Source organism: Bos grunniens, chromosome 4, assembly GCF_055505025.1.
Source record: "Bos grunniens cultivar Pamir isolate PY7600 chromosome 4, Bosgru_T2T1.0, whole genome shotgun sequence".
NCBI classification, from domain to species: domain Eukaryota; kingdom Metazoa; phylum Chordata; class Mammalia; order Artiodactyla; family Bovidae; genus Bos; species Bos grunniens.
In genome coordinates this window covers 93,897,886-93,920,948 of record NC_141168.1, presented here as the reverse complement: position 1 = coordinate 93,920,948, position 23,063 = coordinate 93,897,886, and the positions used below count along the sequence as shown (strand labels likewise).

General features: G+C 36.6%; 1 protein-coding gene across 11 annotated transcripts in view; it reads right to left on the bottom strand.

Annotated features, from left to right (window-relative positions):
- The window catches only part of SNX13 (sorting nexin 13), a 147,775-nt gene that overhangs the window by 50,850 nt on the left and 73,862 nt on the right, over window positions 1–23,063 (bottom strand). For all 11 annotated transcript variants that reach the window (XM_086397487.1, XM_086397489.1, XM_086397488.1 and 8 more), the window contains 6 exons: window positions 21,827–21,915; window positions 13,786–13,869; window positions 9,346–9,484; window positions 8,866–8,954; window positions 3,819–3,918; window positions 2,743–2,936 (listed from right to left, as the gene is read on the bottom strand). In XM_086397487.1, coding sequence (XP_086253613.1) covers window positions 2,743–2,936; window positions 3,819–3,918; window positions 8,866–8,954; window positions 9,346–9,484; window positions 13,786–13,869; window positions 21,827–21,915 — 695 coding nt within the window. The remainder of the gene's footprint in view (window positions 1–2,742; window positions 2,937–3,818; window positions 3,919–8,865; window positions 8,955–9,345; window positions 9,485–13,785; window positions 13,870–21,826; window positions 21,916–23,063) is intronic.

The window sequence follows — 23,063 nt, the reverse complement described above, 5'->3', positions numbered from 1 at the left end:
TAAATTCATTTACTGTATTTTCTATTTCTTCTTGAGTCAGTCTGACAATTAGTGTATTCCCAGAAATCTGTCCATTTCATCTAAATTGTCTAATCTGTTGTCATAAAGTTGTTTGTAATACTTCCTTATGGGGCGTCCCAGGTGGCTCAGGGGTGAATCCACCTGTCAATACAGGGTTTGATATCTGGGTTGGGAAGATCCCCTGGAGAAGGAAATCACAACTCATTCCAGTATTCTTGCCTGGGAAATCCCATGGACAGAGGAGCCTGGGGGCTATAGTCTATGGGGTACTAAAAGAGTTGGAACTAAAAAAAGAGGAACTAAAAAGCCTCTTGATGAAAGTGAAAGTGGACAGTGAAAAACTTGGCTTAAAGCTCAACATTCAGAAAACGAAGATCATGGCATCCAGTCCCATCACTTCATGGGAAATAGATGGGGAAACAGTGGAAACAGTATCAGACTTTATTTTTCTGGGCTCCAAAATCACTGCAGATGGTGACTGCAGCCATGAAATTAAAAGACGCTTACTCCTTGGAAGGAAAGTTATGACCAAACTAGATAGCATATTCAAAAGCAGAGACGTTACTTTGCCAACAAAGGTTCGTCTAGTCAAGGCTATGGTTTTTCCTGTGGTCATGTATGGATGTGAGAGTTGGACTGTGAAGAAGGCTGAGCGTCCAAGAATTGATGCTTTTGAACTGGTGTTGGAGAAGACTCTTGAGAGTCCCTTGGACTGCAAGGAGATCCAACCAGTTCATTCTGAAGGAGATCAGCCCTGGGATTTCTTTGGAGGGAATGATGCTGAAGCTGAAACTCCAGTACTTTGGCCACCTCACGCGAAGAGTTGACTCATTAGAAAAGACTCTGATGCTGGGAGGGATTGGGGGCAGGAGGAGAAGGGGACGACAGAGGATGAGATGGCTGGATGGCATCACTGACTCGATGGACGTGGGTCTGGGTGAACTCCGGGAGTTGGTGATGGACAGGGAGGCCTGGCGTGCTGAGATTCATGGGGTCGCAGAGAGTCGGACACAACTGAGCGACTGAACTGAACTGAAAAGAGTTGGATACGACTTAGCGACTAAGCAACAACGGTATTTCCTTGTAGTCCCTTTAATTTCTATAGTCAGTGGTGATGCTTCCTCCTTCATTCATGATTCTGGTGATCTGTATCTTTTTTTCTTGGCCAACTGAGCTAAAGGTTTCTAAATTTCATTATTCATTTTACAGTGTTTGATTGTACTACTGGTTTTTCACTATTGTCTTTCTGTTTTCTATTACACTGATTTCCATTTTGATCTTTACTATTTCCTTCCTTCTGTTTGCTTAGATTTGTCGTGCTTTTCTTTTTCTAGATTTTTAAGATGAAAATGTATATTGCTGATGTGACATCTTTCTTCTTTCTAATCAGGCATTTAAAGCTACACATTTGCCTTTACATATTTCTTTAACTGCATCCCATAAATTTTGATGTATTGTTTTCTTCATTTTCATTCAATTGAAAACATTTTCTAATTTCCTTCTGACGTTTTTGACACAGACAATATTCAGAAATTTGTTGCTTAATTTTCAAATATTTATAAATTTCCTCAAATCCCTTTTGTTCTTTATTTCTAATTAATTCTACTATGAGAAACAGACACACTTATATATAATTTTAACGCCTCTAAAATGAGAGTTGTTTTATGGCCTAACTTATGATCTATCCTGGAGAAGGAAATGGCAACCCACTCCAGTATTCTTACCTGGAGAAATCTGTGGACAGAGGAGCCTGGTGGGCTGCCGTCTATGGGGTCGCACAGTTGGACACGACTGAAGCGACTTAGCATGCATGCATGCATGCACTGAAGAAGGAAATGGCAACCCACTCCAGTATTCTTGCCTGGAGAATCCCAGGTACAGAGGAGCCTGGTGGGCTGCCGTCCACTGGGTCGCACAGAGTCAGACACGACTGAAGCGACTTAGCACCAGCAGCAGCATGATCTATCCTGGAGAATGCTCTATGTGTATGCTTGAAAATAAAACTGTTGTTAGGAGAAGTATTCTACAGATGTATTTGGTCTAATTGGTCTAAAGTATTGTTCAATTCTTGTACATCCTTGGTCATTTTTCTATCGAACTGTTTTATCAGTTTTTGAGAGGGAGTATTGAAGTCTCCAACTATTACTGTTGAATTGTCTATTTCTCCCTCAATTCTGTCAGTTTGTTCTCCATGTATGTGTGGGCTTTGTTGTTTTATCATCCTGATCAATTGACCTTTCTATTATAAAATGTTCCTTGTTTCTTTAGTAACGTTTTTTGTCTTAAAATTTATTATCTAATATTAGTATAGCCACTCCAGCTCTGTTTTAGTTACTGTTTTCAAGGTTTACCTCTTACTTCCTATTATTTAAAGTTGTGTGACCCTGAATCTTAACTCTGTTATTTAGTATCCACATGACCCTGGACAGGTTAATTCAATTTTCTTTCCTTTTTTTTTTTTTTTCAATTTTATAATTCAATCAATTTCTTCACCTATAAAATGAGAATAATATACAAAATACTATTATCAGGATAAAACAAGGCAATGTAAGACAGTTGTGCATAGCAGCATGAACAATGGATATTTACAAGTACTACAAATCATTATTATCTTCTTTGCCAGTATTATTAATTTTAATTATTAATAATCTACCATTATTAATGACACTGTCAAAGAAGAAAAGAAAATGTATCCTCAAATAAATCAAAGTATATCCTCACCTTTTCTGATAAATACTGTTCATAAATTCCAACAGCAGCTGCTCTCAAAAGACCTTTGGTTTGGTTGGTTTGATGTTTTCCATCTTTCTGACGACTTGATAAAACTTCTAGCTGCTGTTGGGCTGTAACCCGGTATCCTTCCACTGTCATCCAAAAGAAGAGATGTGCCTGACCTCCAGTTTGCTGCATGTAGTCTATCAAACAAAATTCATAACAACAGAGATATTAAAGTCACAGATTTTTGAGTGCATACAGCTGTAAGACAAGTTAAGAAAGAAAGTATTTGAAAGTTTCAAATACTTAAAACTCTGCATTTTGAACATGTTTAGAAAATGCTGGAGGTTAAAAAAAAAGTCATATCATAAACTGGTTAAGCTAAAGAGACCAATTATGCAGAAAAAAGAAATGGAAGTGCATTTTAAAAAACATCTGATTTTTCATGAAAACACCTCTTGGGAATAAAGATGCCAGGGAAGGCTTCATCAGAAATAAACTACTTCAACAACATTCAGCTTCCATTCTCAATAAAAACTATTAATCATAATATTACTATTATATTACATGTATTAAAAATAAGGATTGGGTTATTCAATAAGCCATGCATTTCTTTTTGTTCATGAATATGAAGACTCAGGAAGTTTTGCTGGGAACATCCCCTAGATAAAAGCAATTCTGATGTAACAATAAAATCAATAAACATTTATATATAAAATGGTATAAAAATAAGACCCTTCCCCCGTTCATGCACAAAAATGATACAAGCAGGTTATATATACCATACTTTCCTGATAAAGTCTCTTTCTCAAATAATTAAAATTCATAGTAGAATCTCTTGGGGTTTATTTAAAAGCATATTAGCAAATGCACATTGGAACTACAATAAGCATTTATTTCCTTAAAACCAAACAAATCTCTATCCCTATGGTTTCTAAAAAAAATGGGGGTATTTCAGAAAATGAGGAGTGGAAGAGAGATATATATGGCATGCCTAATATCAAGTATTTAAAATTTAACAATATATACAATTATAAAAAAACTTGAGGGTTATATTATTTTTATAAAATGTATTTACCTACCCATAAAAAACTGTAGTGCAACATTGTCTACAAGAATGCTGTCCAGGGGGACTGTGCAAAGTTTCCCAAAGTTTGCTGCCAGTTTCACAGTATTTATCTCCTATAAATACAAGTTTTTGCAGATTAACATCTCATCTATTCACTCACTATGTTAAAGATCCTTACATAGAAGTAAAAAATTAAGTTAAAACGGAATAAAGTTTTCTCTTCTTGTACAGATGTGTTACCAAAAAAAAGTATCAGCTCACTGAATTTCCTAGAGTTATTTTAAGAGCTGCTTACTAAGTATACATTAAAAGTACAATAAGCACTCATTTCTTCTAATAAAAAATAAACCTAAATGTATTTTCATGTATTCTTTATTTTTTACCCATTCCAAACAAAAATGAACATGATAGGGACTAAAGGGGATATTATGTTGAAGAATAAACAAACCCCAATATTTTCAAGTACAGGTTGAAGTCTACCTACTAGAGAAAAATAAAATATTCCTAACTAGTAGATTTGCTAATTGGGTAAAAATTCTATAATCTTTGTAGAAAATGTTTTTCTTTTCAGTCTACCTAAATGGTAAATTACATAAACTTCAAAGCAAGGAAACTACCTATATATAGAGAAAAAAGTTTTTAACAGGTTCAGAATTTAGAGAATCTACACGTCCTGCACTGTGCTAGGTGCATTACACATATCACTTCATTAAATCTCCACAGCAATCCTATTGGATAAACATCACCAATCCCACTCAACAGATAAGAAAGCTGATGATCAGAAATGTTGCCTATGATTGCAAAGCTGGTTAGAATGAGTCAGTGTCCTCAAAGTCTGATGCCCTTTCCACAAAAACCAACAATGTTTCTGGAAATGATTTCCACCAGCTTCTCTGCATTCCCAAATCCATACTCACAAACCTGTATTTTCAAAAAAAGATGCACAGGTTTTCTGAAAGTTAGATAAGGCTGCCTTATTTAGGGGCAGATACTAAATTAGGCATAGGTGATATATAAAGGAAAAGGAAGATGATTTGAAAAGAGGAGAAAAAACTTCTCTTGTAATTAGTATCTCCTCTTCATGTAAGTACGTAAGAACAACAATAGATTACTGATTTGAAATTGCTGGGGTAAAGCAATCTATTGCAAATTGCACTCATTTCACATACTAGCAAGGTAATGCTCAAAATCCTTCAAGCTGGACTTCAAAAGTATGTGAAGCAAGAACTTCCAGATGTATAAGCTGGATTTAGAAAAGGCAGAGGAACCAGATCAAATGGCCAACATCCGTTGGATCATCGAAAAAGCAAGAGAATTCCAGAAAAACATCTGCTTCACTGACTATGCTAAAGCCTCTGTGTGGATCACAACAAACTGTGGAAAATTCTTGAAGAGATGGGAATACCAGACCACCTACCTGCCTCCTGAGAAACCTGTATGTTGTAAAGAAGTAACAGTGAGAATCAGTCATGGGACAACAGACTGGTTCAAAATTGGGAAAGGAGTATTTCAAGGCTGTACACTGTCACCTTGCTTATTTAACTTATATGCAGATGACATCATGCGAAATGCTGGGCTGGATGAAGCTCAAGCTGAAATCAAGATTTCCTGGAGAAACATCAGTAATCTCAGACTTGCAGATGACATCACCCTAATGGCAGAAAGTGAAGAGGAACTAAAGAGCCTCTTAATGAAGGTGAAAGACGAGAGTGAAAAAACTGGTTTAAAACTCAACATTCAGAAAACTAAGATCACAGCATCCGGTCCCATCACTTCATGGCAAGTAGAAGGGAAAAGAATGGAAACAGACTATTTTCTTGGGCTCCAAAATCACTGTGGAAGGTAACTGCAGCCATGAAATTAAAAGAATTTAATTTTTTTGAAAGAAAAGCTATGACAAACCTAGACGGCCTATTAAAAAGCAGAGACATCACCTTGTTGACAAAGGTCCACATAGTCAAAGCTATAGTTTTTCCAGTAGTGAAAGTTGGTCTATAGAGAAGGCTGAACGCCAAAGAACTGATGCTTTCAAACTGTGGTGTTGGAGAGGACTCTGGAGAGTCCCTTGGACTGCAAGGAGATCAAACCAGTCAATCCTAAATATTCATTAGAAGGACTGATGTTGAAACTGAAGCTCCAATATTCTGGCCATCTGATTAAATGAGTCAACTCATTGGAAAAGACCCTGATGCTGGGAAAGAGAGAAGGCAGGAGAAGAAGGGGACAACAGAGGATGAGATGGCTCGATGGAATCACCGACTCAATGGACATGAGTTTGAGTGAACTTTAGGAGATGGTGAAGGACAGAGAAACCTGGTGTGTGGCAGTCCATGGGGTCACAGAGTTGGACACGACTGAGTGACTGAACAACAACAAAGCAATCTAGTAGCAGCACATGATTTCCCCTATATAAATCTTCCTTCCTCAGATTTTATCACTTCTTGGTTCTGTCCAGCAGCATCTCTATAGATATGGGATGGAGAAGAGTATTCACTATCACTTTATTTGTAATAAAAAGAAAAAAGCATCTCGAAGACTTTAAGATGAGCAGTATGATTAAAAAAACTCTATCTCTGAAGACTCTGAATTTTCATCCAAAGGAATACATGCTATGACTTGAGCTTTTAAAAAAGGTAAAGCTTCCTATGCAAATTAGAGTTGACAAGCTTCCAAACAAGGTTTCTAAATTTTAAAAGGAATTCAGTATCAAAAAGTATTTAGGCAAACAGACTTAAATAATGATGCTTAAGGATCAGCAGGGGCTTCCCTGGTGGTTCAGCAGTAAGGAATCTGCCTGCCAGTGCAAGGGACATAAGAGAGGAGGGTTCAGTCCCTGGGTGGGGAAGATCCCCTGGAGGAGGGCATGGAAACCTACTCCAGTATTCTTGCCTTGAGAATCCCATGGACGGAGGAACCCGACAGGCTACGGTCCATAGGCTCGCAAAGAGTTGAACACGACTGAAGCGATTTAGTCCACAACACACAAGCATCACTAACTCTAGGATCTAGGTAGGGTAACTAGATAAAGAAACAACAATCACAAGTGAAACCATATTATTCTTCTATTCTGAATTTACACGCATATATAAATTCATTTTAAAATACAGTTAACTGAACAAAGACAGACATACATACACCTGTACACACATTTATGACAAATGTAGGCCTCAAATAATGTTTAAGTTATAATTAAACTAGCAAACTAAACTCAAAATTTTAAACTAAGTCTTCTATTCCTTAAGGAATTTAAGTACACTGCAAAATTACAAGACCAAAGAGTCACAAAACAATTTCCAATAGAAAACCAGCATAAAAAAGGTGACTACACTGAAAACTAAAGGTAGTAAAAAATTTGTTTCAAAGCCCCAAATCTCTGCTCTCTTTTACAATGAAACTCATCCAAACAGCTACCTATAATGACTGTTTCTAATTCATGTCTTCTCATTTTCTCCTGACTGACTCCCATCAGGGTTTTTCTCCACTATTCAACCAAAATGCTCTCATGGATCACCAATAATACCCCTGTGGCAAACCCAACAGTCAATTCTAAATCTTCATCTTACTCAACTTATTAGTAGTCTGTAATACACCTGATCTCTCACTTTTTTCAGTATTTTCTATACTTTGCTTCTAGGATATCACACTCCTTTCCTTCAATCTCAACAGTCATTTACAGTTTGTTTGGCTAGACCTTTCATTTTGTCTTAAACACTAGTAACTGAAGTGCCTCAGGACAAAGTCTTTGATATCTTCTTTCTTAAACTCATTCTTTTAAGTAATCTCATCCAATCTCTCAACTTTAAACAAGCAGCTGATAATCCTGAGGATTCTCAAAGTTTACTTCATTCAGGAAATTTCCCTTAAACTTGAATTTACCAATTAGAATGTCTACTTTAACATCAAACAGGGATCTCAGGCTAAAACATTCAAAACTTGATTCTCTCTTCCAAACTTCCTCCTCCCTCAGTTTTATTCATTTTAGTGAATAACAACACTATTCATGCAGGTGCTTGGTCCAAAGAACTTTGGAATCATCCTTGAGTTCTTTTTTCTCTCTCAACCCATATTTAATACATTAGCAAATACTGTCTCTAATTAACTTCTCACATGAATCCCCCCAGACATCTCTTACTAAACAAAAACAAGAGTCATGTAAACGATCTGTTAGTTTCCATTCCACCACTCCACCACGATCTACTCATCACAGAGCCCAAGTAATCATTTTACCTCATAAGTCAGATTATGTCACTTGCCAGGGAAAATCTCCAATGGATTTCTATCACACTCAGATTTTAAAAAATCTTACTATGGAAGGTAAAACCATGTATGATCTAACCCCTAAGGTTTCTAATCTCACTCCTACTACAAATCCTATCATACATTCCATACCACTCACAATGACCTCCTCTAACTCACCAGGCACTTTCCTATTCCAGGGACTTCACATTTGCTCTTACCTTTGCATTAAAGATTAAAGAAAAAAAAAATTCCACAGGATTCGCTCATATTATTCAGATCTCTCTATGTTTAAATGTCACCAGATCTCTCAGCATCTATCTAAACCACTTTGACATTCTCTACCACCCTACTTTACTGATTTTCTTTCACATTTTAGGTTTGTTTTTTTTTTTACATTTTATTTTTTCACATTTTACTTACTTTTACATTTTTTACATAATATATCAATTTATATATTGGTTTATTTTCTGATTCTGCAACTAAAATGTAAGCTTCACGCGAGAGATTTCCGTCTGTTAGATCCATCTAAACGGTGTCCGATGTACATAATTCAATAAATGTTGAATTTTAAATAAATGTCACATGAGTAGATAAATACATAAATCAAGAAAAAAATTTGACTTTTCATGCAATATTTGAATCTCATTACCTTGTTTTAATAAATACTTACACTACCTTGTATAATATAAATTTTTTCGAAATTTTTAGTTCTTCTGTAAAATGCCACACTGGTTAATACTCAACCTTTTGTCATTTGCTGGATATTTTAATGAAGAGAAATTATCTATAGTTAAATATTAATTCAAGAGTATTTTACTCACTTTGCCAGACTGCAACCGTTGTATTCTTGAGTCACATACTTTCTTCACAAATAATAAGCTATTTATTTGATTTTTGATGGTGTTGATATCTAAGAATAAACAAATTGATTATGAGGTAAAGTGGCAGTGTTACTTGTGAAACACTTTAAACATACACTTACTATAATTTAACATAATAACCAATGAACACAGCAATTATTTATTTAAAAAATAAATAACTGGAAATTTTATAGTGAAATTATTTAATTAAAATTAAACTATGCCAATTATCTTTAGTGATAACTGCAATAATAAGAGTGTCACATTCAGAAAACTATTGTGCTTTATTCTCAGAACATATTAGCATAATAAAAGTCAGATTCAGTTAAGGTGAAAACCACTAATAACATAAAATGACCTTTATGTAAATTAAAGTTTTGTTTGAATATATAGTAATTGCTAAAGAAGTAAAACATTCTTATTCTTAAATAAATTACTTACCATCACCAGCTGTATCTAGAGATCGAAGATACTGTAATTCTTCTGCTGCTTTATCTCTGACTGCTTCGAGCTCTCCAATATTGTCACTCAATTTAATAATGTTCATAAAGGCCTCATAGTTGCAATTAGAATCACGGATCTGAAAAAAAGTTTAAAACACTGATGGGAGGGAGACTCACTTAAGTGAAAACAGAATCTTGAGTACCTATCATGGGCCAGGCACAACTGTCCTCAAACAAAATGAAAATCTCTCTACTCATGGTACTTAAATTCTCCTGGGTCAGAGACTACTAACACAGTAAGATATATAGCACACTGTGAAGTAAAGAGTACACTCAGAATGTCTGATGACAGCAAGGAAGCCATGGTGACTAGAGCTAAACCAAAGAAATGCAGAAGGGCAAGGGAGATGAGTGCTAATGGAAAAGCAAACGTGACAGGGTTTAGTAAATGGTTTGGCTTTCTCTGTGAATGGAATGAAAAGTGATTGGAGAATTTTAAACATTAAGAGCGGCATTCTCTGACATAAATTTAACAGAATCACTGTAACAACATGAATAACTGTTATTTCATCTTTCTTTTCCAGCCACTTGCTATTTAAGAATAAGAATGGAGTAAAACATTAAGTTGGATTTAACCATAATGTGGTTTTACCAAGCCAATAATAAACTGAGAGAGAGAGGAAAGGTAGTTGAGAATGTTGTAAAGGATCTAATGACTATGACTGTCAATGAATTTAAGCCAAATAAAACAGTAAAGGGAACTATGAAAAGGTAGCCAACTTGGTTGTCCATTCTAAATAGGAGTCCAAGTACTGGTGATTGCCAAAGTTCAGAACTGTGGGGAAAAGAGGCAGGGGGGCAATAAGCACATGAAAAAATGTTCAAAATCATTAATCATCAAGGATGTGCAAGTTAACCATAACAAAATGAAAATGCCAAATATCTATCAGAATGTGGAGAGACCAAATTTGGTCTTCACATTCTCAAACAGTGCAAGGAGAAGTACAAAATTATAACAGAACTTCAGATAACTAGTTGGCGATATCTCTCACTTTGTATAAATTTTACTTCAATAATAAAAGAAGTCATTAAAGACCTGATTTTTCTAAGAATACATTAAGAAACAAGTAAACAGCTGTTCACTAAGCTGCTCTAGTAGGAGATAACAATCGGAGAAGGCAATGGCAACCCACTCCCAGTACTCTTGCCTGGAAAATCCCATGGACGGAGGAGCCTCGTAGGCTATAGTCCATGGGGTCGCGAAGAGTCGGATACGACTGAGCGACTTCACTTTCACTTTTCACTTTCATGCATTGGAGAAGGAAATGGCAACCCACTCCAGTGTTCTTGCCTGGAGAATCCCAGGGACAGCGGAGCCTGGTGGGCTAACGTCTATGGGGTCGCACAGAGTCGGACACGACTGAAGCGACTTAGCAGCAGCAGCAGCAGCAGGAGATAACAATATAAACCAATTAAGTAAACTATTTCACAGTCAGAGAGAAGAGTTTACAATTAACTAGTTTGTCCCCAAAAGATATAATATATATATTTTGAGATAAATAATGCAAATTGGCAGATACTATCTTTAGAAATGACTTAAAAACTTGAAACTTCTGTTAGGTAATATGAACATTTTATTTGGAGGATATATGTTACTACTACACTGCTCTAACCTTTTCCTTTCAAATAAAAATAAACTATACAATTAGCTATCATTAATATGGAATTTACCTGGCAGAAAGAGTAAGAACTGAGCCAATTTTATAATACCTATGTGCAAAGGGTTTTCCACATAAATAATGTCAAGAGAATAAACCAGACAACAAAGCAAGCTAAAGATCCTTTATTGATATCTTTTTCTCTTTTAAATATATTTTCTGATATTTTACAGCAAAGCACAATAGTGCTCAATCACTGTTTTAAATAAAAAAGACCCCAACCATGATACATAATAACAGTACCAGCCCAACTATGCAGAGAACAAGTAAAAATCTGGTGGCTTGAATTCTGTTCTGAGTATGTGTTAAGTCCCTCAAAAATGTTTTTACCATGTAACTAATTATATACTTAATATACGCTCAGCAAAATAAAAATTGAAAACTAAAGAAAAATAGAAATAAAAATAATTCCTAATCCCATGAGTGAGAGATAACCATAATATTCCAGTAAACTTGCATCCTGTTCTGTACTATAGGTAAGATTATACAGTACTGTAAACTGATTTTTTAAGGTTAGTATATGATATTCATTTTTGTGTTACAAAAAAAATCTTTTTAAAGATATTTACTCTTACTTTACTACTTAAACGTTTTAAAATTTTACCTTTATCCTACTTCTTAAAAAATCACTTATGACATAACCAATACTTGTAGTAAAGTGAAATAAACAAAAGAGAAAACTTAAAATTTTCAGGATCCTACATCTCTACTACAACAGAGGATGAGATGGTTGGATGCCATCACCAACTCAATGTACATGAGTTTGAGCAAGCTCTGCAAGTTGGTAATGGACAGGGAAGCCTGGCGTGCTGCAGTCCATGGGGTCGCAAAGAGTCAGACAGGACTCAGCAACTGAATTGACTGACCTCTCTATTAACATTTCAGTCAGTATACAACTTATCAGAATCAGTCACTCATAAATATATACTTACTTATATATTTATTTTTAAAGGAACAGATATCTACACACACATCATTTTTAGTTGTCCTTTTCACATAAAAAAATAAACACATCTTTTCATATTCATAAAGACATACTACCATCATAGTATAAATAGTATTTATTGTATCAATATTCCTAAACTATTCCTCTATTTTATTGTTCAGTTGCTCGGTCCTGTCCGACTCTGCGACCCCATGGACTGCAGCACACAATAGCCTTCCTTGTCCGTCACTATCTCCCAGAGTTTGCTCAAACTCATGTCCACTGAGTTGGTGACGCCATCCAACCATCTCATTCTGTCGTCCCCTTATCCTCCTGCCCTCAATCTTTCCCAGCATCAGTGTTTTTCCAGTGAGTCAGCTCTTCACAGGCGGCCAAAGTATGGGAGCTTCAGCTTCAGCATCAGTCCTTCTAATGAATATTCAGGACTGATTTCCTTTAGGATTGACTGGTTGGATCTCCTTGCTGTCCAGGGGACTCTCATCAGTCTTCTCCAACACCACAGTTCAAAAGCATCAGTTCTTCGGCGCTCAGCTTTCTTTACAGTCCAATTAGCACATCTGTACATGACTACTGGAAAAACCAGCTTTGACCAGACAGACTTTTGTTAGCAAATTGATATTTCTACTTTTTAATATGCTGTCTAGGTTTGTCACAGCTTTTCTTCCAAGGAGCAAATGTCTTTTAGTGTCATGGCTGCAGTCACCGTCCACAGTGATTTTGGAGCCCAAGTAAATAAAGTGTGTCACTGTTTCCATTGTTTCCCCATCTATCTGCCGTGAAGTGACAGGACCGGATGCCATGATCTTAGTTTTTTGAATGCTGAGTTTCAAGCCAGCGTTTTCACTCTCCTCTTTCATCAAAAGACTCTTCAGTTCCTCTTCACTTTAGGCCATAATGGTGGTGTCATCTGTGTATCTGAGGTTACTGATATTTCTTCGGGCAATCTAGATTCCAGCTTGAGCTGCATTCAGCTCAGCATTTTGCATGATATACTTTGCATGTACATTAAATAAGCAAGATAACAATGTACAGCCTTGATATACTCCTTTCCCAATTTTGAACCAGTCTGTTGTTCCATGATCGGTTCTAACTGTTGCTTCTTGATCTGCATACAGGTTTCTCAGGAGACAAGTAAGGTGGTACCCATCAAAGTAATTCCCAGCAATAGCCCATTTAACACATTCTTCCTCAACCATTAATTTACTGAGGAAAAGCATATATAATCAGAAAAAAATTAGAACTAGCAAACTTAATAACCACTAACCCTTTGATATACCTGATGAATGACAAAACTATGAGTTATCTAACTTAGTGACATACTAAGCGACTTATAGAAACGTATCTAGAACTTAGATCTTATTCTCAATCTAATGTTCTTTCCTTCATATTTTTCTCTACTGTTTAGCATAAAATTTAAATTGCATGCTATTTAAGTAGTTCAGATTAATTTGAAATCAAACAGCAGTTTTAAGAAGTACTTATCATCTATACACACAGATAAGAAAACATCCTTTTTTAAATTTAAATAAGTAGAAACAGCAGGAACACTGTAAGGAAGATTATCTTATCAACCTAGGTCCTTAAGGGAAATCTGGCTAGTACATTCAACACATAAGCTAACAGAAACATTGAAAATATAAAAGATTACCTTGAGATATATTTTTACTTAATTTCTTTAATAAATTATTGCTTAATCATCCTGACCTCCAAATCATATTTATACCTTTTAAAAAACTGTTTTAAAAACAAGAGCTGCATTTTAGAAAGTACATACCATCCATATGATATATTGATTAATATAATCAGGGTCACTGAGTTGATTTATCAATGGAAGAAGAACTCCACGTGCAAGGATTTCCTGGACAAAAATTTTAAAACACAAAAACAAATTTAATCTCATATACTTCTCAAATCAATAGCACAGTGTAAATTTCCTAACTCAATGCTGTTACTGAAGAAAGGTAAGGTATAGATAAAAGTAAATTTGGTAAATGACATGATTTACAAAAAGATGAGCTAGCATACATCAGTTGAATAAGATGAAGCCATCTATATCAACTTAGATACATGGGCACAATTAGCTAAAGTACAGTTGAGCGAAAAAAAAAGCAAAAGTATACCTCTAATAAGCAGAATCAAGATTGCCAGAAGAAGTATCAATAACCTCAGATATGCAGATGACACCATCCTTATGGAAGAAAGTGAAGAGGAACTAAAAAGCCTCTTGATGAAGGTGAAAGTGGAGAGTGAAAAAGTTGGCTTAAATCTCAACATTCAGAAAACGAAGATCATGGCATCCGGTCCCATCACTTCATGGGAAATAGATGAGCAAACAGTGGAAACAGTATCAGACTTTATTTTTCTGGGCTCCAAAATCACTGCAGATGGTGACTGCAGCCATGAAATTAAAAGACGCTTACTCCTTGGAAGGAAAGTTATGACCAACCTAGATAGCATATTCAAAAGCAGAGACATTACTTTGCCAACAAAGGTTCGTCTAGTCAAGGCTATGGTTTTTCCAGTGGTCATGTATGGATGTGAGAGTTGGACTGTGAAGAAGGCTGACCACCGAAGAATTGATGCTTTTGAACTGTGGTGTTAGAAAAGACTCTTGAGAGTCCCCTGGACTGCAAGGAGATCCAACCAGTCCATTCTGAAGGAGATCAGCCCTGGGTATTCTTTGGAAGGAATGATGCTAAAGCTGAAACTCCAGTACTTTGGCCACCTCATGCGAAGAGTTGACTCACTGGAAAAGACTCTGATGCTGGGAGGGATTGGGGGCAAGAGGAGAAGGGGACAACAGAGGATGAGATGGCTGGATGGCATCACTGACTCGATGGACATGAGTCGGAGTGAACTCCGGGAGGTGGTGATGGACAGGGAGGCCTGGCGTGCTGCGATTCCTGGGGTCGCAAGGAGTCGGACACGACTGAGCGACTGATTTGATCAAGTTAGCATTTATATCCATTTTTAAAAGGCAAAACATGGCAGTATATGTATTTATGGACTCCTACATCTATATTAAAAGTATAAAAACAAAAAAAGAAAACAATCAGAACAGTGACTGCCTTTGAGGGAGGGCTACAGCAACTACAGCAAAATGTTAACACTGCTCAAATCTGGTTTGTTGGCGCATAAATGTCTATTGTATTAACTTGCTATACCTGTCTGTTTGAAATTTCTAATACAAGATAATAAAAATAAAATAACATTTATGGTAATACAATTACTTAATATTCTTTGACTATACCTTCCCATTCTCTGCAGCTGTTTACACGTCTATCAAGATTCTGGCTCTCCTTCTAGGACTGACTACAGAATTAATTTTCTAATTAAATAAACCCTGATTGTTCTGATGAACACTATTCACTTATATATTTAAAATACACTCATGCTTTGTATTTATGGCATTTATCACATACCATTCTTTAAGTAATTCTGTGTCTTCCACCTCTCCTAATATACTACAGCTCTTTAGGAACTTTTCGTATGTGAGTGGAAATTAGTTAAAAGAGATAAAAGATTTATCTCTATGCAAAAATACTCTTATCTTCTCAAGGTCACTGTCTTAAATATGGCATGACTTTGAAAAAATTAAATGATGCAAATCAAGAAACTAAGTGGCTCAGATGGTAAAACGTTTGCCTACAATGTAGGAGACTGGGGTTCAATCCCTGGGTTGGGAAGATCTCCTGGAGAAGGAAATGGCAACCCACTCCAGTAGTCTTGCCTGAAGAATCCCATGGAAAGAGGAGCCTGGCGGGCTACAGTCCATGGTGTCGCAAAGAGCAGGACATGACTGAACGACTTCACTTTCACTTTCAAACTTAGACAATAGTCTACTTGTTTAATCTTCAGTCCTCTATGCTTGTGATATCTAGAGTTATGAAACAGAATTTCTTATGAATACTAGAAAGGCTAAATAGCCACAAGTTTAACAGGATGTTTCACTTTTCTAAGTAAAGGACCAATTTATTTATTCCTTTCCAGATTTCTAATTTATCTGTGCCATTTTCTGGTATAAGTTCACAGACGAGAGCCTTCACTTTGCTTTCCTTTAGAGAAATATTTTATATAAATTCTACTTCTATAAGTTTTACAAGTCTTTGACAACTTTTACCCCATGATCAATTAATATTTCTAAAAGGCACTAATGGAGGCTCCAAAAACTTTTTGAAATGTCTTTTAAGACATCTTCCAGTCTCAAATTAGAAAATTACTTATTCTGGATTAGCTTTAATCTCTAACTTTTTAAAAATTATATTTATTTATGTAATTTCTTCCCTCAAATTATGTATCTGACCACACATGCTCAAATTTTTAAATGTATTCTGAAATGATAAAATTGACAAACAAAAAAGTGCTTTATTGAAAGTTTATTTTCAAAGGAGTAAAAAACATATGGGTAACCTTTTTGAATAAGTTTACTGCTTCATATTAGTTAAGGCAAACAGTCGTTATGTCTCTCTGAAAACTATTTTGATCTCCTAATTTGCCTCATGAAAGAGTTTGGTTAGTCATGTATATGTGTGTGTGTCTGTGTGTTTAGTTGCTCAGTCATGTATGACTCTGCAACCTCATGGACTATACAGCCCACCAGGCTCCTCTGTCCATGGGATTCACCAGGCAAGAATACTGGAGTGGGTAGCCATGTCCTTCTCCAGGGGATCTTCCTGACCCAGGGATCGAAACCGGGTCTCCTGCATTGCAGGCATATTCTTAATCATCTGAACCACCAGGGAAGTCCTTGGTTAGTCATACGACTCAATAATTCCTATACAGTTTTAGTGAGAGCAAAATATTGCAAATATTATAAATTATGTGGCAATTTTCATATACTGTAACACAAGCATAAACTGTCAAATATGAAGATTTAAAAGTTACAGAGTCACTGAGGCCATGAATCTTTATGTCCATAAAACATGGTAATGGGAGACAGCAGAGGCAATTAAATAGCAATATCTCAGTCAAATGCTGTGATTTGTACAACTCATACAAAGGATTCATATAAAGGAAAGAACTAAGAACTTTCTAGTCTGTTATTTAATCTGAACAAAGTGCCTTTTGGGAAAACCTAGATTTAATTATCAACAAAGGAAAGTGATAAAGAACTATCAAGTTAAGAGAAAAACAAACTGACCACAGAGCTCTACAATTACACTCACTCAATTAGACACAAGCAAAAAGAAATGAAATATTGGCCTAAAAGATCAATCTATGGCAAAATGTATTTGCTTTTTCTTTAAACAACCCTACTTATTTTAAACACATTTTAAACCCATGTAACAAGACTGATCGTCATTCCTGTCTCCTAAAAGTCAGTTTAATCTTTAAAGAGTAGCAGTAGTATGTGCCCCATAGCCAGCAAGGTCAAATAGGTTTCCTCTCAGATCACGAACTCCTTATCGTCAAATTCAGACTTAAATTGAAGAAAGTAGGGAAAACCACTAGACCATTCAGCTATGACCTAAAGTGACAAAAAGATTCGAGGGATTAGATCTGATAGAGTGTCTGAAGAAATATGGACAGAAATTCAAGACATTGTATAGGAGACAGGGATCAAGACTAGTCCCAAGAAGAAGAAATGTAAAAAAGCAAAATGGCTGTCTGAAGAGGCCTTACAAATAGCTGTGAAAAGAAGAGAAATGAAAAGCAAAGGAGAAAAGGAAAGACATATATATCTGAATGCAGATTTCCAAAGAATAGCAAGGAGAGATAAGAAAGCCTTCCTCAGTGATCAGTGCAAAGAAATAAGAGGAAAACAGAATGGGAAAGACTAGAGTTTTCTTCCTGGAGAAGGCAATGGCATCCCACTCCAGTACTCTTGCCTGGAAAATCCCATGGATGGAGGAGCCTGGTGGGCTGCGGTCCATGGGGTTGCGAAGACTCGGACACGACTGAGCGACTTCACTTTCACTTTTCACTTTCATGCACTGGAGAAGGAAATGGCAACCCACTCCAGTGTTCTTGCCTGGAGAATCCCAGGGGCGGGGGAGCCTGGTGGGCTGACGTCTACGGGGTCGCCCAGAGTTGGACACAACTGAAGTGACTTAGCAGTCGCAGCAGCAGAATGCTCTTCAAGAAAACTAGAGATACCAAGGGAACATTTCATGTAAAGATGGGCACAATAAAGGACAGAAATGGTATGGACCCAACAGAGGCAGAAGATACTAAGAAGAGGTGCCAAGAATACACAGAAGAACTGTACAAAAAAGATCTTCATGACCCAGATAATCACAATGGTGTGATCAACTCACCTAGAGTCAGACATCCTGGAATGTGAAGTCAAGTGGGCCTTAGGAAGCATCACTACCAACAAAGCTAGTGGAGGTGATGGAATTCCAGGTGAGGTATTTCAAATCTAAAAAATGATGCTGTGAAAGTGCTGCACTCAATATGCCAGAAAATTTGGAAAACTCAGCAGTGGCCACAGGACTGGAAAAGGTCAGTTTTCATTCCAATCTCAAAGAAAGGCAATGACAAAGAATGCTGAAACTAATGTACAATGGCACTCATCTTACATGCTAGTCAAGTAATGCTCAAAATTCTCCAAGCCAGGCTTCAACAGTATGTGAACCATGAACTTCCAGATGTTCAGGCTGGATTTAGAAAAGGCAGAGGAATCAGAGATCAAATTGCCAACATCCGTTGGACCATCAATAAAGCAAGAGAGTTCCAGAAAAACATCTATTTCTGCTTTATTGACTATGCCAAAGCCTGGATCATGACAAACTGTCGAAAATTCTTAAAGATGGGAATACCAGACCATTTGACCTGCCTCTTGAGAAACCTGTATGCAGGTCAGGAAGCAACAGTTAGAACTGGACACGGAACAACAGACTGGTTCCAAATCAGGAAAGGAGCACATCAAGGCTGTATACTGTCACCCTGCTTATTTAACTTATATGCAGAGTACACCATGAGAAACACTGGGCTGGATGAAGCACAAGCTGGAATCAAGACTGCAGGAAGAAATATCAATAACCTCAGATATGCAGATGACACCACTCCTTATGGCAGAAAGTGAAGAAGAACTAAAGAGCCTCTTGATGAAAGTGAAAGAGCAGAGTGAAAAAGTTGGCTTAAAACTCAACATTTAGAAAACTAAGATCGGTGCATCTGGTCTCATCACTTCATGGCAAATAGATGGGGAAACAGTAGAAACAGTGTCAGACTTTATTTTTTGGGCCTCCCAAATCACTGCAGATGGTGACTGCAACCATGAAATTAAAAGATGCTTACTCCTTGAAAGAAAAGTTATGACCAACGTAGACAGCATATTAAAAAGCAGAGACATTACTTTGCCAACAAAGGTCCATCTAGTCAAAACTATGGTTTTTCCAGTAGTCATGTATGGATGTGAGAGTTGGACTATAAAGAAAGCTGAGAGCCAAAGAATTGATGCTTTTGAACTGTGGTGTTGGAAGACTCTTGAGAGGTCCTTGGATTACAAGGAGATCAAACCAGTCCATCCTAAAGGAAATCAGTCCTGAATATTCATTGGAAGGACAGATCCTGAAGCTGAAACTCCAATCTTTTGGCCACCTGATGCGAACAACTGACTCATTGGAAAAGACCATGATGCTAGGAAAGATTGAAAGAGAAGGAGAAGGGGACAACAGAGGATAAGATGGCTGGATGGCATCACCAACTCAATGGACATGAGTCTGAGTAAACCCCAGGAGTTGGTGATGGACAGGGAGGCCTGGCGTGCTGCAGTCCATGGGGTTGCAAAGAGTCGCACACTACTGAATGACTGAACTCAACTGAACTGTGCATTAAAATTGATTATCTGATTGGTATATGCTATATGGCAGGCACTGTGAAAACCAGTAAGTACACAGTGATACAGAATACAGAAATGAAGAAATGGCCCCTGTCCTCTAGGGCTTGGGATTCTGTTAGGGGAAAAAGGCATCGAGCAAGTTAATCCAACAATCAAACTTTCATGTTAAAATATGGTAAATTTAAGAAGGAATACAGTACCTACCTACACTGATAGGGAATTATGAGGGGGCTTTTAGAGAAGGAAGTATTTCTGAGGAAGTGAGATATGAGGGACAAATATAATTTAGCCAAGAGTATAATGCAAATCATTCTAAGCAGATGAAAAAAAGCGTACGAGATAATCCTATAGTGGAGAGAAATGGCACTTTGGAAAAGCCTGTGTGGTTGGAGTACAGTGATGACATGGAATGAAGGCCAGAGAGGTTAAACAACGCCACATCACCCACAGTCTTATTGTAAGCCTTTTAAAAGGACTTAAGATTTAAAACATTTGCTGGGTGGTCATTACGGGAATGAAGAAAAGACTTATAAAAGGTACACAGGATTTGGAGGCAAGAGTAAGACTTCCATCTTGTGCATGCAAAGTTTAAAAGGGCTGTGCATCAGTGAAATAGTGATTTTAGTAGGCAGCTGGTGGACAGTTTAGAAGGGAAAGATATAGATTTGAAAGTTATTAGCATTTGGATGGTGTTTAAAGTCACAGGGATGGATGCGCAAGAAGGCACAGAATTGCACAACTTGTATATTTAAAAGTTAAGCAGAGTATCAGGCAGGCAAAGACTGCTCCAAATAATCAGCATGAATGAATATGATGACTGATTAGCAGTATCTTCCTTCAGTGGTAGATGTGAATCTAGACATAGACATGCCAGATGTTGATAATGACCAGCCCAAGTCTTCAATGTGTATAATCTATCAGACTCTTCCCATCAAGATCAAGCATTTTCTATTCATTTCACAGCATCATTACCCTACCTGAAAATGCACTGAACTCAAGTTAGAGAGCTATCAGGATACTGATAAATTGATACTGCTTAAATAATAATAAGCAAAAAAGCTCAGTTAGGAACTGGTGTATCTGTTTTGCAGAATGGCAGACTAAAAAGATCATAAACTTTCATTTTCAGTATAATCAGAAACTTTTAATTTAACCCATTGAGCCAGGGTAAGGACTAACGTAGCTAGCATTTCTTGGTCATAACCAGTAATCAAAGTCAAAATGTTATTCCTTTACATTTGCACACAGAATTTTATCCCAAAGGATTATACCCAGAGAATAAATGAGTCCAAAATTATTGTTTTCATCTGACATTTATTTTTCAATGCCAAGAAGTAGAATCTTAGCTGCCCAGGGTTTTTTTTGAAAGTTTCTATCAGAAGTGTTATTTTAATTAGCCTACTTTAGATAAATTTATAGGATTCATTGGAAGGACTGATGCTGAAGCTCCAATACTTTGGCCACCTGATGTAAAGAGCTGACTCATTAGAAAAGATCCAGATGCTGGGAAAGATTGAAGGCAGGAGAGGAGAAGGGGATGACAGAGGACAAGATGACTGGATAGCATCACCGACTCAATGGACATGAGTTTGAGCAAGCTCAGAGAGATGGTGAAGGACAGGGAAGCCTGGTGTGCTGCAGTCCATGGGGTAGCAAAAGTCGGACACGAATAAGCGACTGAACAACAATGTTAAAGAAAATTTAAAACATAATCTAACTTTAACTCAAGCAGTTCTTGAGGTGTTGTCCAGGAACCTCTGGGGTGTAAGGGAAAGGGAAGCAAACAGTGGTATTTTCAGAATGGAGCATGATAGTTAATGGAATGTGCTTGTGTATTCTGTGTTCCCAAATTCCTTAGTTTTAATATTTACAATATAATAAATATTGATCGACAAAGCCCACATAAACAGAAGCTATTTGGGGTCCTTAATAATTTTTAAGTGTGTAACAGGGTCCTGGGACCAAAAATTTGGTAATTACTACTCTAAGTTTCTTTATAGCCATGTATTTGGTATGTGTTTAAACTTACCCTGACAAAGTATCGCATGATCTTGTTCTGGAAATCTCCAGGAGGTAGCAACAAATATAATAAGACCTCACACAAATCCCTTAGGAATCCTAGAAATAAAAAAAAAAGGAGCCATAATAACAGAAAATACAAAATCTCCACCTACTCTTGATATAAAACACAAAGTGGCAGGATTAAGCAGTTTGCTGATTATATAAGCTTATTATCTTAGTAATCAGTATTCAATAAAAATCTTTGTTATTCTCCAAACAGCAAATATTCATTAATCAAAGTAATATACACTTTTTTACTTTGCCCAGTTCTACCCTACATCTATGAGATGGCTGGATGGCATCACCAACTTGATGGACATGAGTTTGAGTAAACTCCAGGAGCTGGTGATGGACAGGGAGGCCTGGCATGCTGCGATTCACGGGGTCGCAAAGAGTCAGACACGACTGAGTGACTGAACTGAACTGAACCCTAAATCTTGAGTTGTTGAGAAACTTCAATTACAAAAGTGTTTTTCCCCAAAGTTTTAGTTGCACCAAGTACTCTACTCTTCTACCACACATCTCTACATACTTAAGTTATCTGCACATTTAAAAATATACTTACAATTCTTTTTCAAGAAAGAACCTCCACTAACCTGGCAGGTAATAAGAAAAAGAACATGCTCTTCTATTTTACTGATTGAAGAGGGCTTGATTTACATAAAAGAACTATACATCATTCTAACTATTCCTTACATTTAGTTATTTCATATTAATGCTAATGAAGGAGCAATTAAAAACTGAATTGCATAATAAATATAAAAAGGAAAGAAGAAAAACGGAAAAGAGCAGAAAAGAAAGCAAAGAAATAGAAAAGCTGAGCACATTTTAAAAATCTAAGAAAACAATTTCCACGACTAGCAATGCTTTTCTGACGTGTTCATATGCTGACACTTCCTGGGAAGGTAATTATGTAACTGATAATCAAAATCTGATAATCAAAACAATATGCCCAGTAGCACAGACTCGGTCACTGTAAAACTAGGAAAAGACAACATCCTCAGCTAAAATTTATCTGGTCTAACCTCTCAAAAAGAAAAGTCAATTCAACTCTATAAATTTCATTTGAAACATTATCATCATTCCCTTAGAAAATATTTACAATACTAGGTGTATTCTCGAATTAGAAATAATAAACTCAAGGTGAAGATAAAATTACTACAGATCAAAAAAAGTAAATTCCTAAGGATAAAATGTTTGTGTTT